This window comes from Kogia breviceps, chromosome 1, assembly GCF_026419965.1.
Source record: "Kogia breviceps isolate mKogBre1 chromosome 1, mKogBre1 haplotype 1, whole genome shotgun sequence".
NCBI classification, from domain to species: Eukaryota; Metazoa; Chordata; class Mammalia; order Artiodactyla; family Physeteridae; genus Kogia; species Kogia breviceps.
Genome location: NC_081310.1, coordinates 135,449,077 through 135,468,241, shown reverse-complemented (window position 1 = coordinate 135,468,241; position 19,165 = coordinate 135,449,077). Strand labels below are relative to the sequence as shown.

Below are 19,165 nucleotides of genomic sequence, written 5' to 3'. Positions count from 1 at the left end.
TGTCCTGCCCCTAGGTTCTTCAGAACCTTTTTTTTTTTTTTTTTTTAGATTCCATATATATGTGTTAGCCTACGGTATTCGTTTTTCTCTTTCTAACTTACTTCACTCTGTATGACAGACTCTATGTCCATCCACCTCACTACAAATAACTCAATTTTGTTTCTTTTTATGTCTGAGTAATATTCCATTGTGTATATATACCACATCTTCTTTATCCATTCATCTGTTGATGGACACTTAGGTTGCTTCCATGTCCTGGCTATTGTAAATAGAACTGCAATGAACATTGGGGTACATGACTCTTTATGAATTATGGTTTTCTCAGGGTATATGCCCAGTATTGGGATTGCTGGGTCATATGGTAGTTCTAGTTTTAGTTTTTTAAGGAACCTCCATAATGTACTCCATAGTGGCTATATCAATTTACATTCCCACCAGCAGTGCAAGAGGGTTCCCTTTTCTCCACACCCCCTCCAGCATTTATTGTTTGTAGATTTTTTGATGATGGCCATTCTGACTGGTGTGAGGTGATACCTCATTGTAGTTTTGATTTGCATTTCTTTAATGATTAATGATGTTGAGCATTCTTTCATGTTTGTTGGCAATCTGTATATCTTCTTTGGAGAAATTCTATTTAGGTCTTCTGCCCATTTTTGGATTGGGTTGTTTGTTTTTTGATATTGAGCTGCATGAGCTGCTTGTATATTTTGGAGATTAATCCTTTGTCAGTTGCTCCATTTGCAAATATTTTCTCCCATTCTGAGGGTTGTCCTTTGGTCTTGTTTATGGTATCCTTTGCTGTGCAAAAGCTTTGAAGTTTCATTAGGTCCTATTTGTTTATTTTTGTTTTTATTTCCATTTCTCTAGGAGGAGGGTCAAAAAGGATCTTGCTGTGATTTGTGTCATAGAGTGTTCTGCCTATGTTTTCCTCTAAGAGTTTTATAATGTCTGGCCTTAATTTAGGTCTTTAATCCATTTTGAGTTTACTTGTGTGTATGGTGTTACGGTGTTCTGATTTCATTCTTTTACATGTAGCTGTCCAGTTTTCCCAGCACCACTTATTGAAGAGGCTGTCTTTTCTCCATTGTATATTCTTGACTCCTTTATCAAAGATAAGGTAACCATATATGTGTAGGTTTACCTCTGGGCTTTCTATCCTGTTCCATTGATCTATATTCTGTTTTTGTACCAGTACCATACTGTCTTGATTACTGTAGCTTCGTAGTATAGTCTGAGGTCAGGTAGCCTGATTCCTCCATCTCTCTTTTTCTTTCTCAAGATTGCTTTGGCTATAAAAAGCAATTTTTATATTAAAACATTAACCCTTTGCATTCCATGTGTGTTGCCCATGTTTTTCCCCCACTCTGTCAGTGTATTTTACTTTTGTGATTATTTTTGCACGAGTGGAATTTTTTTGATTGAATATGCTGATTTATAATGTGTTAATTTCTGCTGTACAGCAATGTGATTCCATTATACATATACATACATTATTTTTTAATATTCTTGTCCATTATGGTTTATCACAGCATATTGAATATAGTTCCCTGTGCTATATATACTGTAGGACCTTGTTTTTTATCCATCCTATATATAATAGTTTGCATCTGCTAACCCCAAACTACAATCCATCCCAACCCCAAACTCCAATCCATCCCTCCCGCAAACCCCATCCTGGCAACCACAAGTCTCTTCTCTATGTCTGTGAGTCTGTTTCTGTTTCACAGGTAGGTTCATTTGTGTCATATTTTAGATTCCACATATAAGTGATATCATATGGTATTTGTCTTTCTCTTTCTGACTTACTTCACTTAATATGATAATCTCTAATTTCATCCATGTTGCTGCAAATGGCATTATTTCGTTCATTTTTATGGCTGAGTAATATTCCAGTGTGTGGTTTTGTGTGTGTGTGTGTGTGTGTGTGTGTGTGTGTGTGTGTGTGTGTGTATACCACATCTCCTTTATCCATTCATCTATTGATGGACATCTAGTTTGTTTCCATGTCTTGGTCATTGTGAATAGTGCTGCTATGAACATAGGGTGCACCAGTAGAATTTTGATCAGAATTGCATTCAAACTCATTAATTTGGGCAGAATAGACGTATTTTCAGCCTTCAGTTTTCCCATTGAGTGAAACTGGTAGTCCAGTCCTGAAAGCCCCACAAATTTTTATTAAGATTATTCTTTAGTATTTTTAAAAATATTTTTGCTGTTATTATGAATTTTAGGAATATTTCACTACATTATATTTTCTACCTATTAGTTCTGGTTATAAGAGAAAACTATTCATTTTCAAATATGTATATTTTGTATTTGACCATTTTATCAAGCTCTCTTATTCTAATAGTTTTGAGCTTCCTTCTACAATTTTTAAAATTGTTTTACTTTCTTTACTGAAGTATAGTTGATTTACAATGTTGTGTTAGTGTACAGCAAATTGATTCAGGTGTACAGCAAATTGGTTCAGTTATATATATATTCTTTTTCAGATTCTTTTCCCTTATAGGTTATTATAAAATATTGAGTATATTTCCTGTGCTATACAGTAGGTCCTTTCCTTCTACAATTTTTAAACAATTATTTCATGTATGTAGAAGAGCTCTGTTTCTTCTCATTGTTAACATTTCATGCCTTACTCCATTCTCTAAAATTTCCAGAACAATGTTAAAGAAAAAAAATAATAACAGCATACACATTTTTCTTATTCCTGACCTTAATGACACATACCTTCTAGTATTTTACCATTACTTATGATGCTGGCACTTAGTCTAATAGAGGGATTCTTTATTACATTAAGAAGATATCCCTTTGGTTGTAGATTAAAACAATTTTATTTGGATTGAATATTGGATTCTATCAAATTCTTTCTGGCATCTCCTGAAGAAATCATATGGTGTCGCCTTCAATGACTGATACAATGCATTAAATTAATATAGGCTCCATTGAAAATATTTCCCCAAGAACACTTTTTCCTCAGGCTGGTCCATCAAAAAAAATTGAGGGGGGGAGGAAATTGTCATCTAGTCAAATAGCTTGGGGAAATGCTGCCTCACATATTCACTTCTTAGAGATATATTAGCTCTTATCATATGAAGATGCTGAGAAGTCCAGCAGTCAAGAAATTCAGTTAAAAATATATAGACACCATAATGCTATATGATGAGTAATTCTATATTTGAAGGTTGCTAAGAGAGTAGATCCTAAAAGTTCTTATCACAAAAAAACCCACATGTTTTTTGTATCTATGAGATGATGGATGTTAACTGAACTTATTGTGGCAATTGTGTCAAAATGTATGTAAGTCAAATCATTACGCTGAACATCTTAAACACATACAGTGCTGTATGTCAGTTATATTTCAGTTAACTTTGTAAAACCCACCATTCCCAAACATCACCTGTTCCTCTTTCCCTTGTATGATACTGTTTAGTATCCCACTGATTTAGGGTTCAACCTAACACACTTGAGAAGTGCCATATTAACAGATTTACTTATATTAAATTATCCTTGCCCTCCTGGAATAGAACCTGTTTGGCCATAGAGTATGGCTATTTAATTTAGTGCTGTGGTCAGTTGATTGGGTTTTAATTGAAGATTTTTGAGTCTGTAATTATAAATGGGATTGTACTCTCATTTTTCATCCCTACCCCCTTTTGGCTCTTTCTTGGGTTTCAGTATCAGTGTGATGCCAGATTGGTTATATGAACTGGGAAATGTTCCATTTTTTAGGGGACTCTGGAACAATTTATGCAGCATAGGAATTATCATAGGATTTTTTAAACATCTTTATTAGAGTATAATTGCTTTACAATGGTGTGTCAGTTTCTGCTTTATAACAAAGTGAATCAGGTATACATATACATATGTCCCCATATCTCTTCCCTCTTGCATCTCTCTCCCTCCCACCTTCCCTATCCCACCCCTCTAGGTGGTCACAAAGCACAGAGTTGATCTCCCTGTGCTATGCGGTGCTTCCCACTATCTATCTATTTTACGTTTGGTAGCGTATATATGTCCATGCCACTCTCTTACTTTGTCCCAGCTTACCTTTCCCCCTCCCCATACCCTCAAGTCCATTCTCTAGTAGGTCTGTGTCTTTATTCCCATCTTGCCCCTAGGTTCTTCTGGCCATTTTCTTTTAGATTCCATATATATGTGTTAGCATACAGTATTTGTTTTTCTCTTTCTGACTTCACTCTGTATGACAGTCTCTAGGTCCATCCACCTTACTACAAATAACTCAGTTTCATTCCTTTTTATGGCTGAGTAATATTCCATTGTATATATGTGCCATATCTTCTTTATCCATTCATCTGTCGAAGGACACTTAGGTTGCTTCCATGTCCTGGCTATCGTAAATAGAGCTGCAATAAACATTTTGGTACATGACTCTTTTTGAATTATGGTTTTCTGAGGGTATATGCCCAGTAATGGGTTTGCTAGGTCGTATGGTAGTTCTATTTTTAGTTTTTTAAGGAACCTCCATACTGTTCTCCATAATGGCTGTATCAATTTACTTTCCCACCAACAGTGCAGGCAGGTTCCCTTTTCTCTACACCCTCTCCAGCATTTATTGTATGTAGATTTTTTGATGATGGCCATTCTGACCAGTGTGAGATGATATCTCATTGTAGTTTTGATTTGCATTTCTCTAATGATTAATGATCTTGAGCATCCTTTCATCTGTTTGTTGGCAATCTGTATATCTTCTTTGGAGAATTGTCTATTTAGATCTTCTGCCCATTTTTGGATTAGGTTGTTTGTTTTTTTGATATTGAGCTGCAGGAGTTGCTTGTATGTTTTGGATATTAATCCTTTGTCAGTTGCTTCATTTGCAAATGTTTTCTCCCATTCTGAGGGTTGTATTTTCGTCTCGTTTATGGTTTCCTTTGCTGTGCAAAAGCTTTTAAGTTTCATTAGGTCTCATTTGTTTATCATAGGATTTTATTCTCTTAATTTGAAATATTTTCTATAAAATAGCCAAAAGATAGATGAACCCAAACACAGCACCAAGTGGTCATCAGTGAGCTTGTAGAATCCCCCTGTTAGCTCTGTTTTCTTTACTGATGAGGCTTCAAGTGTCTCCATGTTTCCTCACTGTGCGTAAACATGATTGCTCTTTGCTCTGGAGGGTTAATGGTTCAGATAGCATCCTCTGTTTAGAAGCAATAACTCCTTGTCTTGTCACTCCAGTTCACCACAGAACAGGGGGGCATCAAAGGTAGGTCAGGGAAGCAGGAAATGATAGAATCCCAGACAAGGGAGTCAAACTTCTCCATGAGCACGTTGTCCCTGATGCTGGGAACAAAGCGAGGAGACAAGGACAAAGGCCTGGAGGGAGAGAGGAAACAGAGCAGGGTGAATTGTGAGGGTCTAGGATCCCAAGAAGAGGGTCGAAAATTATCGATCTGATTTTTAAAAATATTTCCTTTGAAGCACTGTTGGGACAATGTTGGACATTCATGGTCCATAAGGGGAGAAATGGGGTTTTAGGGCCACTTTTGAGACCATTTCCGCCCCAAGCCATAGAACTCTTTATTCAGAGAAATGCCATATCATTGTAAACAAAATACTTCATGTCTCTTCTAAGGGCTTGGGCATAAAAACACACAAAGATGTTTATGTGTTTTCCTTTTTGATACAAGAATTACTCAACATCAAAAAGCAAAATACCTTAGTGGTGCAGGGCCTGGCTCATGGCAGGCACCTTGCTGTGCTTTGTGTTTGTTGAGTAGCTGCACAGTGCTCATTAAATAAATGCACACGTGTTGTCTTCCCCTGTTTTTTTTTTTTTTTTTTTTTTTTCCGGTACACGGGCCTCTCACTGTTGTGGCCTCTCCCGTTGTGGAGCACAGGCGCCGGACGCGCAGGCTCAGTGGCCATGGCTCACGGGCCCAGCCGCTCCGCGGCATATGGGATCTTCCCGGTCCAGGACACGAACCCGTGTCCCCTGCAACGGCAGGTGGACTCTCAACCACTGCGCCACCAGGGAAGCCCTGGATGTATTTCTTTTAAGACAAAAACAAACTGCTAAGATCACGTATCCCTGAGTTATCCTCTGTAATGTCATGAATGTCTAGAAAGGAAATATGTGTGTTAGGGGAAAATAATGGTTATCAATAGAAAAGTGGTTCCTTCCCCTCCATGCTCCATCCCGCTCTTTACAGAAGCACATTTGTCTAGGTGACTTGTTGGGAGAACCTAATTCATCCATTCATTCACTCAAAGATCCTTCCACTTAATAGTGCTAGGCCTATGTTTCACATGCTTATTAAATACTGTTACTTTTGTATTGGTGTACAAAGGAAAAAATGATAATAATTGAAAAGTTTTGGGTGGTATGTTGCAATATGAAATCAGAACTTGAATGGCTATAATATTTTAACTATCACTGAGTTCTTTGAAACTCCTTGATTATCACAAAGCTAGAAATCATTCCTTATCCTTGATTAGAGAAAAACCTGATTTTCCTTTGCATTGCCTTCTTGAAAGAGATGATGGGGGATAGTGCCACAGTGAAGAGCTGAAATTGAATCAAAGAATATTGACTCTATGTCTAGCTCAGTTGTGCTTTTTCAGTTTCAACACCTCACCAGGAAATACAGAGAGGCTGTTTCCACAATAAAGTCACCTGTGACTAGAAAATTAGTGGGTAGGGAGATCGGAAAACATCTTTCTTCATACCAATGCTTATGTGTTTCCCTTTTTAAAAATTTTACCACCGTCCCCGCTTCCTATTCTTTTGTGATTTTAAAGAAAATGCCAAGATTGTGAAGGGACATCTTGGGTGTGGGTGGTGGCTCCCTGAGAGTGGACTCATATCCACTGTTGCCTCCAGCCCAGCCACCACGTCATTCCCTTCTGTTAAATGTGTACACAGATTTCATAGATGTACCACAATGGGTGACTGTACCAATCTGAAGCCTACACCCAAGCCACCTTGTTACCCAGGGTTTTAAAGTAGTAGAGGGATACAAAGAAACAGATATGAGAGGTAACGTGAAGAGTTAACACAACCCAGTAACTAATGGGACACGAAGGATGAGGAAGAGGGCAGAGTTTAGGGTGATGCACATAGGGCTTCCCTGGTGGCGCAGTGGTTGAGAATCCGCCTGCCGATGCAGGGGACGCGGGTTCGTGCCCCGGTCTGGGAAGATCCCACGTGCCGCGGAGCGGCTGGGCCCGTGAGCCATGGCCGCTGAGCCTGCGCGTCCGGAGCCTGTGCTCCGCAACGGGAGGGGCCACAACAGTGAGAGGCCCGCGTACCGCAAAAAAAAAAAATAAAAAAAATAAAAAAAATAACAGATAGGGTGATGCACATATCCTGGAGAATCATGGAGCCATCATCCAAACAAATAAATTAAACAAGATAATTCAGGAGCTGGAGCCATCTACTATCTGACATCTTTCTTGGCTGCATTAATATCACCATTAATTCTCGAACTATGAATGGAAGGAAACAGTACCCACAGTTGCGAGCACTTAGGTTTTCTTCTCTTGCAATGTGCAAATCAGCAGCTGCCAGCTTGTTTTAGAAAGGCTTCTCAATAAGGCTGGGCACTGTCTCTCATGCATTAATCCTGTTAGCAGCATACTAGTTATAGATGATTCCTAGCCACAAGCACAGCCCGAGGTGAATGGCAAATGCTCTTACAGTCAGGGTTGCTCAAAGAAGTGGCAGGTCCAGAGCCATTTAAAAACTGGAAAGTGGCCTTCTGATAAATAAAACGGCACTTCTGAGGCCGAACATAATTGAATAAGCTTTGTGCTGACAGGAAGACTGAGGAAGCTTTCCTACAGGGCCAGTATGCAAATGTCACTTTCTGGACTTTGTTGATTGCAAAACTGGAGGCAACAGTGGCAAGAGGGGTGCATGATGACAGCCAAAAGCAGGGAGGAAAGAGACTTCCCTGTGCCTGTAGAATGACCTAAGACATTAATTGCCACGAGATTCCATTAAGCATGTGCTTTATAACTTCAGGAAGGTACAAATGACACTTAATTTTCTGAGAATTTGCTTTGCAGTGAAAAATTCAAAAGACTGAAATTAACTTAGGTAAATTGATATTTTACCTCGTGATTTCAGGAATTTAACAGTGAATACACCTCTTGATGTTGATATGTCTACTGTGGGTCCAATAAATTACAAAAACACATCTTCCCACCTTTTGGAGCCCCACCTTTGTTTATTCTCCTTTCTTTGGCATGCCATATATGGCCACCGCTGTGCTATGTTTTGTTATTTATAAAAAATACAGAGCACATTTCAATCCTGATAGATGAAATCGGAATTTTGGCTGAGCTATGGCTCAACTGACTAAAAAAAGGATTTTAAAATTTGATTCTATCTCAACTATAAGATAATTAAGATCTGGGGATCTAATGCACAGCATGGTGACTATAATTAACAATACCATATTATATAACTGAAAAATTTTGAGAGAAGAAGTCTTAAATGTTATCAACACACAAATACGTGTGCACACACACACAAATTGTAATAGCATGAAGGGATGGAAATGTTAGCTAACCTTATTGTGGTGATCGTTTTGCAGTGTGTACATGTACCTAATCATTACGTTGTACACCTTAAACTTTCATATGTTATGTGTCATTAATATCTCAGTAAAGCTGGGGGAAAACCTGATTCTGGAGGTAAATGGATACAAGGGGTACATGTGAGGTTTAGCAAATTTTGCATGGTGATTTGGGTTGTGTCTCTGACATGTGGTATATCCTTAGATATATCAGTAAGTACCTCTGTTACATCATCAATGAGAAGGCATTGGTAAACTGTTTAAAATTCCTTGGGGGAAAAATGTTAGCAATTTCTACTTAGGAACAGCCTGCATTCCAAAAATTATTCAACTAAGTTGGGCAATTCCAGTGCCTAATGTGTGCCAGACATAGTTATTAAGATGGGATACATTTATATACACACAATGGAATATTATTCAACCCATAAAAAAGAATGAAATTTTGCCGTTTGCAACAACATGGATAGACCTGGAGGGTATTAAGCTTAGTGAAGTAACTCAGACACAGAAAGACAAATACTGTATGTTATCATTTATATGTGGAATCTAAAAAATAAAACAAGTGAGTGTATCTAAAAAAATAGAAGCAAACTTACAGATATGGAAAACAAATTAATTGTTACTAGTGGGGAGAGGGAAGAAGGGAGGGGCAAGACAGGGGTATGGGATTAAGAGATACAAACTACTGTGTATTAAATAGATAAGCAACAAGGATGTATTGTACAGCACAGGGAAATATAGCCATTATTTTGTAATAAGTTTAAATGGAGTATAATCTATAAAATATTGAATCACTATGCTGTACACCTGAAATTAAGGTAATATGGTAAATCAACTATACTAATCAATTATACTTTAATTAAATAAATAAACAAACTTTTCAAAGAAAGTCAGGATACCTTTGCTTACCAGCATTCCTTCACTGGCAAGTCTCCAGTCAGTTTGCAAGTCAGCTATTTATAAATTGGGACATATTTTCCTAAAGAAACAAATTTTAAACCAGTGGTTAGATTCTCAGGCCAATCCTCAAAAGCTAATTTAATTCATAATAAAATGGAACTCAACTTCTAATAGAATCCTCAAACCTAACAAGCATTTATAGCAGTGATTTTCAACCCTGGCTACACACATCACATTATAATCACCCAAGAAACTTTTTTTATAAAAAAATTTTTATTAAGTACGAATACCCAGACTATACTCCCAGGACAATAAAATCAGAATCCATTATCAGTAGCAGTGGTGGTAAATGGAGCTTGGGAAAAGGTGCAGAGGATGGAAACAATGCCTCAGGAGAGTGGGATCAGGGCTATGGCTGGGAAGTGGAGCCAGGGCTCTGGGTGTAAAGAGTGGGATCCCAGTACTGCACAGGAAGAAATGATGCCCCTGGGAGAAGGAATAGGATTGTGGAATCACAATCATCACATCAGAGATTTGGGCCTCTGATGACAGTAAAGAGTTTTTCCAGAGTGGAAAAATGGTGGAAGGGTCTAGAATATTCAGCCTAGGAACACAAGGATTGTGGCTGCAAAGATGGGGAGGGAGCTGGTCATCATCACTCACCAGTTCCCTTTAACCGGTTCATAAGGAAGGAAGGCAGCTTCCTTCAACCTACTTTCTTATCTTGGGGTGAAGCTTTCACAAAACTTCATGCCTCATATTTCCCCTCTACAAAAAAACATCCTCTTTTCATCCTCTTGGCATGATTATGGACACTTAAGACTAAGCAGAGGTAAGGGGAAGAGAGGAGGAATGAAGGGAAGCCAATCCGTGGGCTCCCAAAATAGGAGCAATTCTGTTCATCTACTGCTGCTGTTCAACAGCCTTCAGAGTTCAGTAGCTCTTCTCGTCACTTCTTTGCAGCCCCTTTAGTCAGAAACATGGGCATAAACTGTTATCACCAGCTGGTGAAAGCAAATATGGAAGGCGGAGGATCTTCTCAACTGTTTTCCTGTGTCCTTCTCATTTTTGTAGCTAGGCATGGAGATTTCTGACATTTTGTGACTGTTGCAATGTAGGAAAATCTGTGGAGATAACAACATTCTCACGTTTCAGTCAGATGCTCTCAAATAAGAGGAATTTTCTAAGTTCTATTCTGCATTTCTCCTGGCAGCTTCTAAGATATATTGCTTTTGCTCTGTGTTCTAGTTCCCACTTTATGAAATTTTGTCTACTCTGGATCAACAATATTACTGGGCTTAATGTATATACAAAACAGAAACTGACTCACAGACGTAGAAAACAAAATTTTAACTACCAAAGGGAATAGGGAAGGGGGAAGGGGAAAATTAGGGGTAACGGATTAACAGATACAAACCACTGTATATAAAATAAATAAGCAAAAATGACCTACTCTATTGCACAGGGGATTATACCTATTATCTTGTAATCACCTTGTAATAATCATTGTAGAATGGAATATATATAATTTGCAAAAATACTGAATCACTATGCTGTACACCTGAAACGAACACAATATTGTATATCAAGTATACTTCAATAAGAAAAATAATTACTGGGCTAGAAGAATTCCAGAGTCACATGAAAGTTATCTCTTCTGATTGGAAGAATGGAATTATTGACATTACCTTTTCTCTGATCAGAAAGATCGTCCTTAGATAAAAGGACCTAGTACAGGAGAAGTTTTGGTATGGGGAGGGTGTGCACAGGAGGACTTCGCAGGTACAGATTTACTGTAAGCAACAAACACATAGATCCTTTCCCCAGATTGCCAGCCAACCTGTGTATCAACGCTATGGGAAGACATACCTCCATGAAAGAAATTTTGCTTCACTAGGCAAGGAATGTAGCTCAACTGGAAAATCTGGATAGCTTTCAAACCCTATCCCATCTCAAGAATAGAGAGAACAATGGATTTCTTAGGACTAAAATTCCTGGGCAGAATTAAGTTGGAATAACATTCTACCTTAGCGGACAATCAGCTTGTTTAATAGGTGAGACTCCATTAGCTTTGACTGTTTCAACGAAGATTCCATCACTAAGTCACCTGAATTTGGGTGTTCTTCTGGTGCAGACAGATGCCCCTCTTAGGAATCAGCTGGTACTGGAGTAGAAGAACTAGATAAGTGTCTGTTTGACACATTGATGATAGCCTATAATTTGGCAAAGGTATTGTGTATAAGGTAGTCAATGAATCTCAGCCTATTGGAAAAATGACAAATAAAACCTCCTTCTCTAAGTTGGAGACTAAAATTCTCAGTCCCTGAAGACCCATATGTCAGTTGTTACTTCTGACCTTTTCTAATTGAATTATCCTTCTAATTGAATTATCTTTAGTGAGCCAAAAAGAAACAACTTTAATAGACGGGGATGATGGGGGTACAGTTTAGCTTTTCCTATTGAAAATAAATATTCCCCTCAAAATAATTTATTTCAGGATTTATTGAGCCATGTTACTCAGAATAGCGATAATAGATTCAGATAGGCAGGAAGTGGCAGCAAAATTGGTCTTTCTTAATCAGAAGAAGGTCAGTGCTGCTTTGTATTTTTTTAATTTCAGTTTTATGTGTAGCTGGTTCCTTGGCTCCTGACGAAGCTGGTTTAATGATGATCCCACTGATATTAGAGACCTTAGCATCAAGCGTGGATACCCAATTCTCCTTCAATGGGGTGAAACCACCTCAAGTCCCTGTCTTAAATCCTTGTTAAATCCTGTCTTAATCCTTTTCAGTTGTTTAAAAATTATTTTTTAAATTCTGAAACTGTGTGGTGACGAATGATAACTAGACTTATTGTGGTGATCATTTCGAAATATATACATACAAATGTCAAGCATTATGTTGTACATCTGAAACTAATATAATGCTGTATGTCAACAAGGGCTCAGAAAGCATTTTTGTCAGAAGCAAGTTTGAGTCTGATTCTGTGCTAGAACTATAGCTAAAGGAAAAGCTTGGTTTAACTCAATTTCCAGTGAAGTCAAAAAGCTAAGGGAAAGTGAGTCCTTTCTTTTCTCTTCTAAAATCTTAAAGTAGCAGGAAAAAGTCTTTTATCTATTTAGATATTCTCCTACCTGATTACAATCTTTCCTTTTTTATTTCTCCTTAGTCTTAAGGAAAGTATATGCAGAGGGAATTGCTGATAAGAGAACTAGGAGAGAAAGCCAAAACCTTCCTTTAATTACCTTTATCAGGTTAGCACGGAACAGGCACCTATGCCTTAGGTAGAGACAGGTGATTAGCATTCAGAATACTGAAGACCACATCAATTTAGGAAGGGCATGATTTCAAGATAAGTTGAAGGGTAAGTTAGAAAGAAGCAACTTATTTAAGCCTAAGTATAGAACTTGGATCAGATCAGATAGTGATTGTTAATAAGAATTAAGGATTCAGTAGATGCAAAGCCCCTAATTATACCTAGAGTATTAAATAGACTCATTATGTTAGAAAGGATCTTGGAGGTCAACCAATCCAACTTCAAATCTTTGGTTGCAAGGAACAGATGCCTCCCTCAGCTGACACAAGCCGAAGAGGAGAATTTATTAAAAGGTTGCAGAACCTAAGGGCTGAAAGGAAGCCATGCCTGTAGAATGAAGTAAATCTAGGAACTTGATCTTTATTTCAGGACTTACCCCTTCCTGCCTCCCTCCCTCCCTCCTTCCCTTCATCCTTTCCTCCTTTCTTTCGTTTTTTTTTTTTTTTAATTAGAGTATAGTTGCTTTACAATGTTGTGTTAGTTTCTGTTGTACAGCAAAGTGAACCAGCCACACGTATACGTATATCCCCTCTTCCTTGGATTTCCTTCTCATTTAGGTCACCACAGTACATTAAGTAGAGTTCCCTGTGCTAAACAGTCTGTGCTCATTAGCTATCTATTTTATTCATAGTAGTGTATATATAGAAACTCATACAGAGTGAAGTCAGAAAGAGAAAAACATATCGTATATTAACACGTATATGTGGAATCTAGAAAAATGGTACAGATGAACTTATTTGCAAAGCAGAAATAGAGACAGAGACGTAGAGTACAAACATGTGGATATCAAGGGGGGAAAGGGGGGTGGGATGGATTGGGAGATTGGGATTGACATATATACCCTTTATTTCTTTTTAAAGTATGTATATATCTACATCAGAGGCCTAATGCTATTGTTTGAACATGACTATGGCTGAAATTCTAAAAAGTGTTTTGAATGGTAAGGCTATAAACACAAATCTATAAAGTGGTGATAATAACTCTGTGCCAAAAATACAGCTAGACATTTATAATCTCTCTAACATGGATTATGTTACTATAACTACAATTGCAGAACTTTAGTGATGAAAGACCTTAAGCCTACCTAGGTCAATCCTCTTATTCTGCCACCAAAAAAAAAGAAAATGTGGCCCTAGAAGAAGCAACAGGTTCAAGATTGCCTAGAGAATTAACAGTAGAACCAGAAGCATTGAGGTCTTTTGATGACTGCTCTATCGGACATGTGATACCTCCTCAGGCAATACTGAGAATGATGGTAACCAAGAAAGAACCTGAGTTCTCTGATATGACTGTCTTTGGGCAAGTACTTTATATCTCCCCAAACCTTCATTTGTATAGTGGGGATATTAATACTCCCTATAGGATGGGGTTGTTGTGAGAATTAAATAAAATGACCTATATACAGCTCTTGGTACAATGCCTAGTACATATAAATGCTCCATAAATAATAACAGTTATTATTTATCAAAAAAAAGTTTACTTAGCTTTTTACTGCATATCAAATAACCCTAAAACTCAGTGGCTTACAAGAACATTTATTTACTATTCACAGGTCTGTGATGAGCTATAGCTCTGCTAGGCTTAGCTGAACTTGGCTCTAGTTTTGGGCTTGTATCTGCTTCATGGGACCCAGGCTGAAGGAGCACCCTCTACCTGGGATGTGTTGTTCTCATGATAGAGGGAAGAAGTGTAAGAAATGGGAACCATGTGACACTTCTTAAAATCTCCACTGAGAACTGTCTCAATGTTCACTTCTACTTAATGGTCCATGGGTCAAAGTAAGTCATTTGGCCAAGCCTAAATTCATAAGGCAGGAAAGTTACTGACGCATGAGCAAGCCATGTTCAAGGAGGGGACGATCAATACAATCTATCACAGGAAAGTTGACAGAAAATCTATTGTTGTTGAGAAAAGGGCGTCTATGGTAGCTTGAATAGTCTGAAACTAGAACCCACACAGACTATCCATAATACCTCACGTCCTCAAAATTATGGGCCATTTAGGAAAGCCAGAGATCTAGGGAAGGCAACAGTTACTCAGAGTGGAGATTAGGTGTTAGAGTACATAGTGTAATCCCTTCTCCCAGAAGCTTCACTGGGTAAAGGAGATGTTGCTGTGGAAGTCATTTAGCTCAGCATTTCTAGACCAGAAAGGTATTTCAAAGGGTTCATGTCCTTAAAGCAGCAGTGGTATCCATTTTCATTTTCAATTAAAAAAACAAAACAAAAAAAAAGCAAACTCAGTAAATTAAATGTTTTTGTAAAAACTGTTACCCTTTTAAGTGGAACAGGTTGTGAGCCTTCAGGTGTGTATTGAGGAAGTCTGCTTGGAGACTATGTGGAGATTAGATGAGTTTGCTCCTGCCTTGTAACTTAGTTTATAACACAGATGAACACCACTGGGTACCTCCAATAGCCTCACACATTTTAAAATTGTTTTTATTCTTAGTAATATATTGTTAACACTTTTCTCAGTTCTGAATTAATGAAGAATTTAACGAGGAAGAACAAATATAATTCTGCCAATTTTCCCCTAGATACTTTTCTCCAGATCCATAAATTTCCTTCAGCTGAAAAAACTAGCTTACGGAACATCACGATATTTCTAATATTTCAAAACATAATGTAAGGAAAAAAATAAGTCAGTGTTACTTATGCATCCGGTCTCTAACCAATAATTTATTATGGAAATTAAGCACTGATGATGCTTTGAGGTTTCTTCCAGATTAGAGGACAGACCAGAACTACTCTGTATTTCTGTTACTCTCATACCTCAAGTGCAACTACACAGCCCATTCCCTCAGCCTGAAAGGCTCTCCTCCTGCTCCTTTTTCTGCCTGGTGTTCTTGCTTAGCCTTAATCTGCAGCTCAGCTCTCAACTCCTACCTTCCTCAGTTCCCTCCAGCGGTGTCTGTTGCTCTTCCCTCAGTACTCTCATAGCACTCACAGGGGAATTACCCCCTTGATAACCCTATTTTTGAAAATAGTCATCGAGTCTGTCTCCCTGCCTTGACCCTGATTTGAGATCAGGGGCAACTTGGTCTTTCCAGTGCCTGGTGCAGTGCCTCACACCTACAGTGCACTCAACAAATCTTTCTTGAAAGGACGAGGGAATCAAAGGTTTATAAGATTAGAAACAGGAGAAGTCATGGGGAGAGCATTTCAGGAAGAAGGAACATGTACACAAGTCAAGAGAAAAAAAGACAGAGGCTGACACATACAAGATGTGCTAAGGAGTCATAAATGGACCCATGTGACTAGACATAGGAGTTCAGGAAGAGAAGTCCTGGAAAATACAGTGGGAGGTCAGGTTTGTCAGGGGAGGGCCCTGAGAAATACCCATTGCCTTAGTCTGCTTGGGCTGCTGTAACAAAGTACCATATACTGGGGGGCTTAAACAACAGAAATTCATTTTCAGGTAGTTTTGGAAGCTGGTGGTCCAAGATCAAGATGCCAACATGGTCAGTTTCTGGTGAGAACTCTCCTTCTGGCTTGTAGCCTTCTCGCTATGTCCTCATATAGCATGAAAGGAGAGAGCTGTGGTGTCTCTTTCTCTTCACATAAGGGCAGTAATCCCATCAGTAGGGCCCTACCTTCATGACTAATTACCTCCCAAAGGCCCCATCTTGGTATACCATCACAGTGGGGGGTTAGGGCTTAAACATATGAATTTGGAGGGGATACAATTCAGCCAATACTGAATGGTTATGGAACCAGTCCTGCCTTAATGAAGTTGCCCAAAGAGATCTCCACTATCCATCCTTGCCATTCCTGAGGTTCCATTGTTCATTTAAGAAACTGAATGAAATCCCAGAAATCAACTTTTCCAGTTGAGAGGGCATTAAAGCCCAAGGGTAAGAGCAAAATAACCTTTTAATTTCTGAGATGAATGAAAAAAGTAATCTTTGTGAGTGGTATCTGCCATTTCTACAGCAGTCATAAATCATATCTTTGGGAGCTATACCATTTTACTTTTAAATGTACATTTTGAAAAGAACACAGTCATTTCTTATTATGCTCCTTTTGTACAATTTCAATGCATTCATCACTAGTCATAGAGTCCTGTTGATTCTACGGCAAGAAAATTATTTGTTATATTTACAGTCCAAGAGCCTACTGATTAGCACAGGCATTTTGCATTAGCGGATTGGGATGGTACTACAGTCCTCTAAGATTTATGGCTTTCTCCATTTACCCGAGGTCCATTTTTCATTATTTTCCAGGACTAGATTCCTTTCATTTGGTGCATTCTCTTAGGAATCATCCACAGCATGATGTTTTTATCCATTTGAAAAGTTTATGTCCATTTGCAAATGATTCAAGCCAAAATGGGGAGTTCTGCCGCCTGATTTGCAGAAAGTTTTTGCTGCCTAAAGATTTGCTGGGCATGTCCCATTGACAGATAGTACAAATATACAGTGTTAATACAATGGGCAAACTCCAGGGTATTACCATAGCTCCCGACTGTCGAATGACATACAAAAATATATGACTTGGGGACAGCTGAAATTGCTTCCACACTTTGAGCTCTGCTTTCATTAGACTGGTTCACAATATTAGATTGAATCCCAAGGTGCTACTGATAATCACCAGCTGTTTTTCTTGGCCAGTCTCTTTGTTTAAATGTATTCTTTCATTATCCATGTGCTTTTGAAAAAAAATGCGGGAAGAATGTTTTTAATTGAATAATCTGTATTCTGTCAAGTATTCCATCTCCCTAGGAAGGTATATGGAAACTTACTTTCTATTTTTATTTATCCTGCCAGTGTAGTATATTGATGAGAGAACTGAGATCCAATAGTGTTAAAACAAGACATAAAATGTTGATTAATTCTTTTATTAAATTTCCTTTTTGCTCCTGAGTATAGGAGATTTCAGAAACTGCTGCCAATATTGTGCTGTCCAATAAACCTCCATTGTTGGGAGGGTCTGGATCTTCTCTGGGCTTTAATAAATGATTATTATGTTTTTGAAATTTTCGCTTGGAATGCCCCAGGCCTTGTTTGCATTAGCTCGTGGAAGAAATGAATTAGAAACAGTAGGACCAAAGGCCCCGAAAGGAACCATTCCATGAAGAAGAAGCAGGCACAGAGACGGAGGCAAGTGGACTCCTCATCCTTGTTCCTTGACACTTGTTTCCCTTCCTCATTGTACATCCCCCATTGCAGGCTACGACCTGCCCTTTGGGTTCAGACCAAAGGAATTTGCTGATTCCTAGGGCTGTGTTGAAAGATAAGATAATAATTCAGTATTGACCAAACCTGAATGGCTTCAGATAGACTTGTCAAGAAGGAGAAGGAAGTAAGATGCTTGGCTGGTGAGGAAAGCCAGTGGGACAGTGAGAAGCCAGAGTGGGAACAGTAGATAAGGAGAGCCTGGAGAGCCTGCATTTGGGGTCAGAGACATCCCCATGACAAACTCCCCTGAGCCAAAGACTATACACCAGGGAGTCGAGAAGTCTACTGCCCTCTTTGGGCTCAGGGGAGCTTGGAACAGAGAGGAATCTGGTGAAATGTGAAAGAGAACTTATTACACAGGACATTCCCCACAACAGAGAACTGTCTCATTTAAAATAGGCTGAGATTTAAAAATCGTAATATAGAAAAAGTGCTATTATTTTGCCCATCAAAGTATAAGCTTCTTGAGTTCAGAACCCAAGTCATTGAGCTAATGGTGCTCAATAATTAGAACATCCTGTGAATAGATAATAAGTTGAATGTAATTCACTTTTCTTTTGAAAAGTAACCATTTCTGTTTCCTCAGTTCCTCCTCTGAAATTATCCCACAGGGAAATGTCACTCACTAGAAAGTTCAGCTTGCCAGGCAATAGGGAAAAATTGCTTCATAATATGTTTCCAGAAAGGAGAAGGTGAGGGAGCGTGCTCAGAAGCAAGTGTGCAGGTGAATGAAGGATGCTGACAGACACAAACATTGAGACTGATAAAAATAAGGCCAGCAGGACAGACAACGAATCCCTGTGGCCATGTGATGGCCTTTAGACATCAAGGAACAGGGTAACCATCAAGGGGCATGGTAGCTTATATTTTATTGGTAATAAACTAGATGAAAGATCATATTTTAAATGATATTCCTTCAAGCAGGTACTACATCAAGGTGTTGACAACATCATTTTTACAAGAGATGAGCAAGTAAATTTAAGTAGTTTCCAAGTGGTAACTATCTTGATTACCAAGGAGCGGTGGGATGCAAAGCTTGGCCGGTGGAAACAAATGATTGACAGCTTCCTTTTAACACTCCTGCCTTTATTTTCCCCTGCATGGCTCATTATTCTGCTGCAGTAATTTACGCTTTCCTATTGTACTGAATTAGGGGCTTAAATTCTCTTAGTATCCCTATGGGAATCTTGATTGTTTATTTGTATATGACAATAATTGTTTTCATCGATCCCCA

General features: G+C 38.5%; 1 protein-coding gene across 7 annotated transcripts in view; it reads left to right on the top strand.

The window, feature by feature from the left end:
• Positions 1-19,165, top strand: part of ST6GALNAC3 (ST6 N-acetylgalactosaminide alpha-2,6-sialyltransferase 3) — a 701,711-nt gene that overhangs the window by 546,481 nt on the left and 136,065 nt on the right. Inside the window, exon 4 of one of the 7 annotated variants that reach the window (XM_067005633.1) lies at positions 17,751-17,853. The exons of the other annotated variants lie outside the window; for them this stretch is intronic. Coding sequence (XP_066861734.1) covers positions 17,751-17,766 — 16 coding nt within the window. The 3' untranslated portion in view covers positions 17,767-17,853. Of the gene's footprint in view, positions 1-17,750; positions 17,854-19,165 lie in introns of those variants that run through there. 7 annotated transcript variants of the gene reach the window in all.